The sequence below is a fragment of the Rousettus aegyptiacus genome, unplaced genomic scaffold (genome assembly GCF_014176215.1).
Source record: "Rousettus aegyptiacus isolate mRouAeg1 unplaced genomic scaffold, mRouAeg1.p scaffold_m13_p_10, whole genome shotgun sequence".
NCBI classification, from domain to species: domain Eukaryota; kingdom Metazoa; phylum Chordata; class Mammalia; order Chiroptera; family Pteropodidae; genus Rousettus; species Rousettus aegyptiacus.
The window spans coordinates 41,150,692-41,164,906 of NW_023416285.1; the positions used below are offsets into that span (position 1 = coordinate 41,150,692).

A 14,215-nucleotide genomic window follows, 5' to 3' on the forward strand; every position below is an offset into this window, starting at 1 on the left:
ATACACACAAATGTAAGCTTTTAGGGGCCGGATGGAGTTGTTTTCATCTTCACAGCTTCCATATCTAGAATGAGGAAGGCACCTAAAAAAGCTGGCTGAATGAACAGCATCTTTTTCTGCTGAATAAGTAACAGTACTACATGGCTGTACCCACTGTGATTAGGACTTTATAGGCATTTCCTTTACTCGCAACCCTGTGGGCTAGTTCTTGCCATGTTCTCACATTCCAAGGATGAGGAAACGGGCCAAGAATGGCCATATAAGTTGCCTAAGACCATGAAACTGGTACACACTGAAGCCAGGATACAAAAACTATTCTATCTGACATGATACCCTTGCTCTGGCGAACACAGGATACAGTGGCTAGAAAATCTAACTGATAGAATGAAACATAAGTTTTAGAACCCACAGAGAGGAAAGACTTTGATTTGGAAAAAACGACAACAAAAAATAGTAACTGCCTTATGGGAACAAAATGAATACATTATTTTCCCTCATGAAAATCAATGAACTTTAAACTTTATATACTTTTGAAACTGGTCAAATAACTAATTTCACTTTCAAACTCTAAGACAAAGCAGTTATTTCAAAGCATATGGTACCACACAGCCTACCCTCACACTGATCAAAAGCCAAATGCTTAGGTCAAATAACTCTTTGAACTACCATGCAGGTTTAACCACATTTTACATTACTGGTTAGGTAAACTTTTTACTCATAGCTTACAAACAATCCTCAAACTCTTTTGTACCAATGCATTCTTCAGGCAGCTGTTCTACAAAGTTTAAAGAACCATGTACACGTTCTGGCAGGCATGCCTCGGTGACTCAGAATCCAAGTGCTACTGTTGTGAAGATACACAAGAAAGGCCTTTATTCTTTTTCCACTCTTCTAATACTGGGCTTGCCAATGTTCTGTAACATCTAAATTCAGAACCCAAAAACTATTTAAATAAAATGATTTCTTGGCTTAACAGTTCCTATGATCAGGCCATAGATTTTATTTGGGAAAGAGCAAGTGAAAGCAAGCTCACAGTAGTTATTTGCAATTAATAAGTCACAACCCTGGTATTAGGTGTGCTCAAAATGGTAAGTGAAGTAATGCTTTTCAGAAACCGCTAATGAGCATGTGAGAATGTATAAGCTTGTACAATCTCACGAACTTAAAATTGATTTGGGGACAGAACAGGAGATAGAGTGCAGGGAAAGAGAAGGAGGTTAGGTTCTAAAGTAGATTCATAATTCCTAAAACTTTAAATTCAATCAGGATTTGATTCCTTTTTTTTTTTGATAGAGGGCAGAAAACAGACCTACAAATGCTCTGTACAAGATGATGGAAGGCTTCAAATTATGAAGAGGACTCCATATACAATAAATGAGAAAATGAAAAAGCAGATCTTAAGCAGTTTTGACAAAACATATAAAGGGAACTCTCCAAATAGTGACAGTAGTTGGCAGAATTCAAATTCATGGTGAGATCATTTGGGGGCAATTACGGACTAACAAGATAGAGGGGGAAATGATTCAGCACACGATTTACTGTAGTAATCAAGCTTATATAGTTGTTAAGGTAAAAACTGTTGCCAGAGTTGCAGAAGATTATTTAAACTCCATGGATGAAGTGAAGATTATCTGAGGTCAAATAAGGATGAGAAAAATCACAAAGTATAACTGAGGGAAATTTCAAAGTTAATAAGATTAAATCAATAAGTATGACGAATTAGACACTAATGCAAAAAAGCAACATACTGGCTAACTAGAAAGAAAAATTATTGCTGAAAATCATGTCTAGTAAATATTGCTTATAGGTATATAATCAAGTTAATGTGTAGTATTTTCTTCTTCCACTTTTATTCTGAGTATTTACTATAAGCCCGGCCTTGCTCTAGACTCTACCGATACAACTTTAAGCAGACAAAAATCCCTGCTTTTGTGGTACTTAAAGCCTAGAAGAGGGAGATAAACAACCGAAAAACATACTTTCTCAAGGGGTCAGAAGCCTATGGAGGGAAACAAAAGTATAAAAGAGAAAGGATGGGTGTGCGTTGCTCTTCTCCATGGGGTAGTTAGGGAAGACTGTGTCGATAAGGCGATGACATCCAAGGAGAGACCTGAGAGGAGAAGAAATTGGAGGGAGAGTAATCAGGGCATAGAAAACAGCAAAGACGTCAATGTGGCCAAGATATAAAATGTACTTCTGAATGGGGGGAAGAGAGGGTAGTAGAGGAGGAGGCAGAGAGGTAGATTACGGAGTGCCTTGGAGGCTTCTGCCGGCAGGGCGGGGTGGGGGCGGGGCACAGAGAGAGAGACGGTCAAGAGACAGAGCGAATATGAACTCTCTTTAAAGTAGACCACACTTTGTTGATTTAACAACCCAGCATTCTAGAATGGGTGGGAGGTACAAATTAGTTTAGGGCTAATAGATACTTAGCAATTTAAAACATTTTATTCGATCTTTCAATCCATGTTTAAATTAGCCAAGGGTCACTTTGTAGTGAATTAGCAGTTATGATTAATAAGTGAGACTTAACTGGACCCTTAGGGATGCCTTTAAAACCATGTTTTGCATATGCAAATAAACTACTTCAAAGTAGTCACTTCCAGTAAGTATTCCCTGATGCCCTCAAACACATTTGGAGCCTGCAGCATAAATTGTCAAGCTCCTTTAAAGGTGGCCAGCATTTTATGCCGCCCTCTCACCATTCAGGCTCCAGATCAAATGTCACCTCCTCTGAGAGACCTTTTCTGATCTCCTTCCCAAGAAGTATCACCACCATCTCCCCAAAATTCCCCCAAACCTGTCACTATCACATCTCCTAGTTTATATTACAGGTCACCCTCATTTACTTACAAGAGGTGGAAGAATTTTCTTATTGGCCTTATTGGCCACTGTTTCCCCAAGTGCCTCAAGCAGCACAAGGCACCCAGCGTGTGTTCAATAATTACACACTGAATGGATAAATGGCATTTTGGGGAAATATCTCAGTAACCTGGAGCCAAACCCACAGAATAATTTATATAATTGGAGTCAAAAGCACATTAAAGAATGATGAGAATGATTTTTCTTTTGTAAAACTCAAACGGAACCCATTTACTTAATGCTTACCTAACATACAACAGGAACTTGATAAATTTATTCTTCTTGTCCATTTTATTTGACCTTTGGTCTAAGACCAAGTATGGTAGTAGATACTATCCCAAAGGGGTGCTTCCAAGGTATTTCAAGACATGGCTGCATCATTTGAGAAAGTATAGCTCCAAAGTGAATACTTTGAAGAAGACAATCCTCTAGCACCTTAGCAGTGTTTGTATAATTATTTAAAATATGCTTCATTTCATAGCCTCACCCCACATAAGCTTGTATACAATGTTAAGTCCCTGGAATATTGTCTATTAAAGTTGGAAGCCCAAGAGTTCAAAACTGATTATGCCATGCGACTGTAAATTCTACCATAAGCTAGTCACAGCACAGTGCAGATAGGGGAAAAGAGGTGATTATATATTTGAGAGTTGCAGTATTTTCTAAATATTGGTTTAAGGTGCCCTAGTGACTACAATCCTGAAATAAGGGCATTTTTTAAAAATATTGCACAGAATGATTCGTTTGCTTTCACTTAGGAACAGAAATGTTTCAATACTCAATCTTACAAATTCTCATTTCTCCACAGCATGGCAAACATTAACTCAAAAAAAAAAAAAAAGAAAAAAAAAAAAAAAGAAAAAGAAAAAGCTATTTGCCTCATCCTCTTGTTCTCTTTCATTTTATAGCTCTAACTTTTCTCCTGAGAACAAGAAAACACTTTTTAATATATCTAGGTTACTGAAATAATTATGAGCACCAATAACCCTGGATTCTCAATCACTGGATCAGACAGATCAAGTTGAGAGTGAAAATAAAGCAAAGGCTGGCATTGAGTACAGGGAACTTGGTACTAAGAATGGGATCTTCATTTACATTCTGTGATTCTGAAGGTTTAATGTAGACCTACCAATGTACAAATGAGCAGCACAAATGTTTGTTCCTTGTTTTCAGGAGATGAGGTATGATCTCAGTGACAAATGATTTATAAGCTTTGCACATTAGAGTGATTTCTGCTTCTTCCATAATACTTATCAGCAAATAGCACTCTAAGTTAGAGCTGCCATAAGAATAAAGGATTAAAAGACCCAGGCAAAACATTTTCACATAATGTAAGCTAACATTTAAAGACAGAAAGAAGTAGCTTATGAAAGAAGAAAAGTAAGTAATTTCTTGAGGCTAAAAACAATTTAACTGAACTGGTCCAAGTAAGCCACTTCTTCAGACTTAATTCTAGGACATTTCAGCTGACATGTGTCCTGATATGATTTTTATTATACAATAAACTGAAAGAATAAGGCTTCCTTAGTTCTTCGCCAAGATATTTAAAAACCAATAACGTTTATGAGTAAAAGTTGAAAACTCAGGCTCATTTAAAAAAGTATCATAGACTGTTCCCAACTTTTATCATTACTTCTCATCAAACTCCTGGGACGATCCCAATCCCAGCCTTTATGTCCAGATATTTCCTTCAAAAGAAACTTGTCACATAATAAAAATTGTTATAATAGCTAATAGCTAATTTGTCTCCAGTCTAAAAAAGTACTGATGATTTCTGAGACAACTATAAGAAAAATAAAAGAGGACACTTTCTAGTAAGGATTTGGCAACTTCAGGATAGGGAGTGGGAAGGGAGAAGAAAGTTAGCCACAACAATACCCATCGACTACTTTAGTTTATAAAGCACTAACAGATTATCCCTTTTGAGATCCTGACAAAAGAACTGGCAACAGAAAATGAACCCAGCCTCACAGAAAGGGAACGGATCTACAATTATATAAAGGACATAATGACTACATCAAAAAACAAAAAAAACAAAAAAACAAAACAAAACTCTGTACTTTGCCCTGAGAACTCAACAGATGTAAGCCTTGGAAAGAAAGAAGATTCCAAAGCCAGAAGCCCTAAAAGTAACATCCCCTCCCCTAAACTTAGGGGCAAACAACGCTGACATCCTAGCTAATCACCTCCATGCAGAGCTTGGCAGGTTTATATCACTTGAGAACTAACTAGAGCTTCAACCACAGAAATTAAAAGCGACAGATTCAGCACGTATTTCTTTCACACCTAGATCCTTCTACCACCTGGCTAACAGCTCCTCCACCCTCCTCCGACACACACACACACACACACACGCGCGCGCGCGCTCTCTCTCTCTCTCTCTCTCTCTCTCTCTCTCTCTCGACAGATATGAGTCAAAATGGACTCTCCACATGTTTATTCTCTAGTTCAAGATCCCTCTTTTTTCTTTCGTATGCACTATTCTACTTTTCTAAGGATTCCCAAGTACTAGTAATTCTGAAATAAAAAGCATCATAACCTAGATTGATTTTTAAAACCAAAGTGCATACGACCCTGTCATTGACTATTTCCCCCCCGACATCCAAAATGCATTAGACTATCTCCCTGGCACTGTATGAGCCATGGAAATAGTCTAAGTGCATGTCAAAGAACCCTAATGCTGACACCAGATCAAATTAACCTGCGACCACTACGGGAATTACTGTATTATATCTGAAACGATGAATGCACTTTACAAATTAATTGGGACACTGCTTTCACCCAGTCTCCATAAAAGCGCTTCCTCTTTCCTGGGGGTACATTTCATTCTGGCACTTATCAGTACCACCAGCCCCACCCACACGGCCCTCCTTATCTGCCCAGGCTCGGTGCTACTTGCCCTCCTGTACCGGTTTTCCCTTTCCTCTTCTCCTCCACTAGGCCCTACTTTCATCTGTTCTCTAAATGAATTAAGGATCATAACAAAATTCCTTTCGAGGGAACTTTCAAGATAGCAATTTAATAATTTTTATACAGAAAACACTACATTTGTCTCAAGATGTAAGTGTACCTGTTAGAAACTTTTAGGCACCTCTGATCTCTGTGGTTTAATTTGCTTTTCAGGAGAACTACCCATTTCTCTGAGTAGCAAAACTGTCACAGAAAGTGGTTTAAGTCCCTACCAACCACCTAAGCCTGAAAGTTGATGGAAACTGGTGTGGGAAGGTGCGACGTTGGCCTGCGCAGTCTGAAGCTACTTACTTCTTAGGCCTAGATCAGACCCAAGTGCCTTTCTTCCTCTACCCACAGGCACAGGGAAACAGCTGTTTCCTTCATTACTGGCACTGCTGCCTCCACTCACTGGGCTCCTTGGCGAGCTCTTCTCCTCTATTCTTACTACCAAGTGGGAGGCAAGCTCTTCAACTTCCCCTTCCTCACTGCATCTGACAGGACACTGGCCAGAGCCTTTTATGGTCTAAAGGGCTTTACTATCAACCATTATAAAGAGCGTAAGGTGTAAACCCTTGAGAAAGTTACAGAGCTTCCACAGAAGGTTTACACTTGTGGTCCTTGGATCTGTAGTTTCTATTCTCTATCAGCTATCAACTGGTTTAAAAACCTCTTCCTTCTTTAAGTGTAATAGGTAGTTGATGCTAGACTTTCAAAATTTAAGTGCCAGTAAATTTAAAAAAAAAAAAAAAAGCAAAAAATGCAAAAAAGAAAGAGGGTAACTAACATAAGGTTTTTTCCCCCCCTACTAAAAGACAATAAAAACACAAGCAAAAACTCACCATCTTCCAATACCACAAATGAAATAGATTTTTATTACACGAAATAATCCATCCTTTAAGCTACAATAAATTTACTTTTTAAAAAAATCTCAAAAATCCCGGGCAATTTTTTTTTACTTGTTCTGACTAATGAATGATATATTTGCCTGACTAAAGCCACTATAAAAATCCAAAGCTTGGCTTTCAGGTGAGTCGAGATTTGTTTATGGAAAGATTCATTGTTGTGTGCAGTGGATCTCTTCCTATATGCTAACCGGTGTCCTGTGTACCAATGTGCTTTTTTGGTGGGGAGGGGAATTCACCGGTGGGGAGGAGAATTCACAAGTGCTCGTGAGTGGCTTCAAGTGACCCATTCTATGAATTATTGATTATGGCGCCAAAAAAAAAGGGATAAAGTTTGATTTTTAAAAACAAAAAACAAACAGGCAAACAAAATCTCATTATCCTGGGGAATTTTTCTTATTTTGCTACGGAGAAAAAATAAAAACAAATTGCATCAAGGGAACGTTGGCACTTGAGAATCATGATTTAACCTGTGGCCACATTCAGTCTCAGTGAGAAGATAAAATTACCTCTTGCCTCAACTACACAGTTTTTAAAATATTCACTCCACAGCAATCTCTCCTTCCAAAATACACAGAGCAAATATTATGTCCAGAAAATAGAGGGCTGGAGTTTGAACCTGAAATCCTCTGAGACTAGTGACTCCACATTACTGATTAGATACTGAATGAGAGAAAGGCTTTCTCATTTAGTCCCTAAGCACCACTTCTAGCTGTGTGAAAATAAAGTAGCATTAGTTCAATACTGTCAAGAAATGACAAATTGGGTCAAAATGCTGATTTAAAAATCTTTATTATGTAGTTTGAAGTGTTCCAAAAACCCAAAATATATCTGGACTTACTTGGCCTTAATAGAGAACAGCTGGGCAATAGGACTCATTCTTTGTTAAAACCAGGCCAAGAAAGAGGCAGAAAATCTTAAATTATGCACATCCCCCAAAATCTGTTTCCAAAAGCTAAACCTATTTAAGACTGCAATTTATAAAGCTAAAACCTTCCACAGTTAAAATGTAAATAATGGCTCGAATGCTTTTCTTTTGAGAAAGCCCCTTAGCAAACTCTCCTATGGTCCCTAAACCTTCGACAGAACTTAATCCAAATATAAATGTAGGTCATTTCTTCCCTGTACGGTACAGGAGTATTTTACAAAAGCCATTACCTGAGAGCAGGGGGGAAATCTAAGCAATGCATTTACATGGGAAATTACAACGTTGTAGTATAAACTTTTAATAAACAAAAGCATTTTACTTACGATGTTCCCTGCTGTGAATCAGGGTGGGTTTTTGAAGACGTATCATACTGTTCTGTGGGGGAGGGAAAAATGATTAGAGCAGCACGATGACATATATTCATGAGACTGTTAGGTATAAATTCCGTTTTTTGTTGTCTCTCACTCTCACCTTTTTCACCTAAACACTTAGTACATGTAAATTCTGTCAACCTAAGTGCTGCTATACGTTGTATTTAGTTAGTATAATTGCACAATAACATCTGTGTTACTTCTAGAGAGAGGACTTGCTCAGAATTAAAAACTCTTAACAGCAGAAACACTGAAGAGTACTGCTTGCAGGAGGCCCTGCCATACTGCTGGTCACCTTCCTGTGGGTGGGGCCCTCTTTCCCTTGATGCCGGCTGGTGGGGGCTCACGTGCAAGCACTAAGACAGGGCTGCTCACACAGCTCACGGGGTCTGAGCTCATGTGTCTATCGGTGATTTGCTAGCGCTCCCCTTCTACACCCTGTCATCTGCCAATTGTGCTCTCCCTCCCACCTGTCCCTCCATTAGTCAACACCCTCTCCTATTATTCAACAGCTATTTATAGACTGCTCAATAGAGAACAAATGTTCAAGGCATTTGATCCTGTCCTCGATGAGCTTACAGTTAGTTGACTAGTTGACTGAGGAACATCAAACAGGCACACAAATAACTACAACCCTGGGCAGTGTGAGATTAAGTACACAAATCAATCATATAAACCAACTGTCCCAGGAATCCAGAGAATAGTCCCTCTGTTGCTAATGACTAAAGAAGGCAAATTAGAAAAGGAACAAAATGAATTGTGTCACAAATGATGGGTGAGACTGTGACAGAATGACTGCTGGCAGGAGAATGAGGAAGATTTTCTGGCAGAGGGGACAGTGCGAACAGAGGTACAGCCGTGAGAGGAGTTAGCGGCACAGACTCGGAAAGGGCGAGGCTGGGGCGCATAATCTGTGCTGGATGGTGTGGGAAGACAGGTGGAGGCAGAGTCTGAGGGCTCTGAATGCCAGTATGGGAAGTTATGACTTTGTCTGTTGGACGGTGAGACACCACCAAAGGTCTAAACAGGGACGAGATACACTGATTCCTCAGAAAGGTAATTCTGGAGGCGCACCCTGGTGCACACAACTTAGGAGGGAGCAGGAAACGTTAAGTGTGGAGCAACACGCCGCTGGGAGGCTGCTGCTGTTGTTTAAGCAGAGGGTCATGGAGACCTGACACAGAACTGGACGTGGAAAGTCTTTTGGGCAAGAATGAATGATATTTCCCATAAACGTCCTGTGGAGACCCTTGAATATTTGCAATTAATCGCTTTATCCTCATGGTGGCAGCAGCTCTTATATATTTTTAAAATTTAATACTTTTATATATTGCTTCCCCTTCTGGCTAGAAAGTTAGGGCCAGGACTACAAATTAGAGGGTCTAAACTCACTCTTCTGACTACTCACAGGATTTCGCATACAGTCATCTTGACTGGGCCCTAAACTCCACAAGGACCTGGTTATCCTCAGGCAGCCATGTTTTTGCACGGGTGGACATGAATACTGGGGCATGCAAGTACAATCCCTATTCTTCTTTCTCTAGACTCTACAGACTCCAAAAGTGAGTCATAAGATCACTCTTCAAAAAAATTGAATCTTCTTGCTGGGCATACTTTGAGAAATCTATGTCAAGTTCTACTCTTCTGAAAGGAATCTCCACATAAACTCTATTCCCTCTTCATTCAACATACGACTAGACCTCTTTAGGGTCCAACCAGGCCCCAGGAAGGCCACATTCTCACAAAGGTAAACAAAGGTCCTCAGAACACCAACAGACAAAGTGGCAGCAGCACGTTAGACCCCAGGGTAAACACTTGGTGAGCCAAGGCCTACGGAGGACCTGCCGATGTCTGAAAACTTTTCCAGAGCACAGAGGAACTGAAGCACAGGCTGAGAGAACCGCCCATGCCTGGACAAGCAAGTGCTCACCAGTCTACCTTCAACTATATTTTGATAAAAGGGGGAGGCAGTTTAAAGAATGAAAGGATTTTTCTGAACCAGGAGTTAGCCATCAAGCGAGCTGTGAGTGACCCAGTGGAAGGCACATCACCTGCACGGCTGGCAGCCCCAGCAAGTGGAGGTAAAGCAGCCCACAGTGACCCAGTCCATGGCTATGCTGGCGGCACAGCTGGCAGATTCCCTCCACCCCACCGTTTATCTTTAAATAGGCTGTCAGGATGCAGAGAAAAAAGATTTCCCAGTCTCTCCAAGAAGCCACTGATTTGTTCATTTTCACCTTGCTATTTACACAACACTACTACAAGATGGTCAGGCTTATTTCTCTGCATTTGGGGGAAATTTAGTTATGGATTCTTTGCAAGATCTTTCTTATTCGGTATCTCCAAAAGGATGGGGGGGGGGAACTTTTTCTGTAAAGGTCACATAGTAAATATTCTAGACTGCATGTTATACCTTGTAGAATAATAAATGAATGGTCATGGCTATGTCCTAACAAAATCTTCTTTATAAAACTAGCTGCCAAACAGACTGGGTTCTCAGGCTGTAGTTTGCCTACCCCTGTTCTAGAGGAAGACAGTTCTGTTTATTGTTTTTCCAACCTTTTTTTATTCTCCTCACATCTTGCAATTTAAACAAAAGACTAATCAAGGAAAAGATAAGAGGGAAAGAATGAGGTGGGGAGATTTGAAGGAAGAGTCACCTCCAATATCTACCTATGAATCCCCTCTCCTGACACACACCTTTCTTTGGTCTCCCATCCTTTGAAGACTAATACTTTGCAACTTGGGTACTTACCACATAGCACTGATGAACTAAATCACTGCAAATACCCTGGTTATTTTTGTTAGGCTTGAAATGCCTTGCATGTAAGTTGGGACACAAAAAATTTACTGACCTAAAGGGTTACTAATGAAGAGAAAATTTGGATCCAGTTAGATTTCTCCTGTTTCCCCTGAATTTTCAAGTATTTAAAATCCATTAAAAGGGGTTCAAAAAAACATTATATGGCAAATACATATAGAGAGGCTAGAAAACCTACATGCTGTACTCTTCATAAAAATTTACTTTTGTATAAAAAAAAAAAATACAAGAACCACACAAAACATCCCAACCTATTCTTAGATATAATTCCTGGATTATAACGTCTGAGAGTAGTAGTCAAGATATTGATCTTGTATCAGGTCACATCAAACTGTATTTATTATTTTAGTAGGACACTTCATGAACTCTTTGCAACAATCTGAATTTCTACCTAAAGCACAACTCTATGTTTGTCCTCTCCTCCTATTCTTTCAACACAGAAAGCAGAAAGCCCTGCTCTCCACTAGAGTATTTTTAATTAATTTTTTTTTATATTAAAACAGTAAAAACCATGCCTTGTTCTCTGATGCAATAATCATATTTACTTACTTTGGTTTTGGGTTGCAGAACTGATGTGCTGAGAATCCTAGAAAGAAAAATAAAAACCCCTAGTTATTAAGCTTTATAAATCTAAGCTGCATCATGGCTAAATCTGTTAAACACTGATAAACCTAATTTTTACATAAAATAGATTTTATTTCTTTTCTTCTTTCCTAGAGTTTTTTTTTTCCTTTGATGTTGAGCAAAGATTTTTTTCTTTTTTAACAAAGTAAAATGTTTTACTTTAAACACAGTAATAATGAATCGTTTTATATATATATACATATATATATAAATAATACACACACACACACTCTATCAGAAAATTTGTAAGTATCTAATGTGACAAATTCTGGTTTGGGTAGACACAATCTCTTCTGAAAACATTATCATGAAAAGGAATACTGTATTAACAATGTGCATGCATGCCAGGCTGGACAGAACACACATCTGAAGGTGATGCTCCTACATTCTGAAGGTCATCCCAAAGTATGCCCTACTCTCCATCAAAAAAGAAGAAAAATGGCAGTGTTTTTATTTTTAACACACTGTTCACAAACACTGCAACAGAAACATGCAAGTCAGTGGTTGATTTGCTTGTTATTAAAACCAGCACAAATGTAGTGAATCATGTTAAACTTTTGAGAAAATTTAAGAGGTGTGAGAAGTATAAGACTTATGTATGCATGTATGTACGTGAAGGTATATATCTAAATTCTAAACCAGAAATCAAACAACCTCCCTCACTTAACTTCCTTGTATCTCCATTTTCCCATCTTTAAGTAAGGACCCTCGAGGGAGATAATTTACTAGAAACTCCTGCACGCTTTCATAAGCTACGGAACCCTCTGCGAATGTAAGATATTCTCACTGACATAATTTGGAGAATAAAGTGTTTGAAAGCACTATGAAGGACTTTAGAAGGTAAATTAATTACAATTTTAACTTAATTGCCAAGGATTTCAACAGAATTATTTGATTAAGCTGGCTCACAGCAGTACCTCAGACTTTTCACTGTGGATATTACGTCTGCTATATTTGTGAGGAATTACCTTTGTGGGAAAAGGAAATTTGGAGGGCTCAGCTGTACTAGGCGTATGTATTGCTGTCAAAGGAGGAGGCCATGAATGGGTCATTTCCTGAAAAGAGATTTGGAAAAGAAAAAGGTAAATGATAAATAGAACATTTATTGCTACTTTTTAAACAAGGTAGAGTAGATTAATGGTAAATGAAAAGTGAAACCTTTAAAGTCATTTATTTTTTTAAAAACTACTTAATGCATACTTCAAAAGCTGAAGATCTCTAACTTAGAAAACTGAAAAAAAAAAATCAATTCGAAGAAGAAAAACAAGAGCGTAGAACAGAAATGGTTTTAACATTGAATATTATAAAGTATATAAATGGTAATAGAGATTACCAGAGCTTATGCAACTCTGAAAACTACGTCTCTACTCAATGCTTTCTTTCTCTCTCAGCTTCTTTATTGCATTTCCTGGAATTATTTAAGTTCAAAGGAAGAAGAACTTTCCTGTTTGACTTAAGCAAACAAGTAATTCAGGTCACTTGTTCCTCTTGGGAGAGTTTTAATGGATTTGACCCTTCCGTGGTACACACTATTAGTACATAAGAACTTTTTGGAGGAGAGGGCCTTAAAAAAATTACCTTCCCTTTCCATTAAGAGTTTAATATCTATTCACTCTTCATGGAGGCAAGGTTTCTAAATATTACAAATGAATATATTTATCTTGATGTGAATTTTTAAAGCTCATTTGTAAATTATATTTTGCTTTGCTAAAATAATTGGTGGAAAACAGAATGTCAGATTAAAGGAGTCTAATCACAAACACATGCATGTGCACATGCACATTTTGTTAAAGAGCAAAAATGGCATTGGAGATTATTAGCTCCAACCATTCCATTTTACAGATAAGAAAACTGAGGTCCAAAATGACTGGACTAGATGCCTCAGAAAGCCAGTGGCTGAGAGCGGAGAGTATGGGCCACTCGTCTTCCCATTCCATGTGTCAGAGCTGCGTGGCAAAGTGGCTTAAAGATTGACAGGCAGCTTTTTACCAGTAAGCTGATGACCCCAGATCATGCTCTATTACCAAAGCTGTATATGACACATTGTGTATTATAACACTTCATTCTTTTCAAAGTGCTGACTAAGCTCTCTAATACCATAGATATTCCATCTGATCCTTGCAGCAACTGGAGACGGAGTTCTAGCAAGTATTTCCACTCCCGACCTCAGTTCGCATACTCCCTTGTGGTCCCTAGAGCCCCTCTCTGAGTTGCTGCAGCCCCAAGGTTGCCAGAAATGACCTGGCACAATGACAAACCAAGTAACTGATACTGGCTTTCTTAAAAAAATTTTGTTAAAGATGAAAGCATCCCCTTGTCTGGCCATCTGCTTGGTTCAGAAGACGCCCTGCACTAAAATGTAATGGAAGGAGTAAGAGCTCTGGAGCCAGACACCCAGATGGGAATCCTGACTCACCCTCACCAGCAGTGTCGGCCTGAGCTGTCTGAGCTCTCTGAGCCTCAGTTCTCAAAAATAGGCGGGCCTAAACCACTTATTTTTCAAACTGTGTAAGAGTAATTTACGTAATGTGCTTGAATACATGATGCATAGAAAGCACTTAAAAATTAAAAGCATTACAATTTCTAAATAAAAGTCTAGTTTTTTAAGAACTTCAATACTACACCAAAGAGCTCTCTGCTAATTTATTTATTTGACTATTCTTTAAGGTACAGGACCATTATAATGCTACAATGTAAAAACATAATTGAGAAGGTGTTGGAAAGTATTGCCCTTATGTTTTCCAAGAATTTCTTTAGA

At 38.6% G+C, this 14,215-nt stretch overlaps 1 protein-coding gene across 6 annotated transcripts in view; it reads right to left on the reverse strand.

The window, feature by feature from the left end:
* AFF1 (AF4/FMR2 family member 1) overlaps positions 1 to 14,215 on the reverse strand; it is a 166,496-nt gene that overhangs the window by 33,790 nt on the left and 118,491 nt on the right. For all 6 annotated transcript variants that reach the window (XM_016161023.2, XM_016161022.2, XM_036227730.1 and 3 more), the window contains 3 exons: positions 12,426 to 12,512; positions 11,383 to 11,419; positions 7,965 to 8,016 (listed from right to left, as the gene is read on the reverse strand). In XM_016161023.2, the coding sequence (XP_016016509.2) occupies positions 7,965 to 8,016; positions 11,383 to 11,419; positions 12,426 to 12,512 (176 nt within the window). The remainder of the gene's footprint in view (positions 1 to 7,964; positions 8,017 to 11,382; positions 11,420 to 12,425; positions 12,513 to 14,215) is intronic.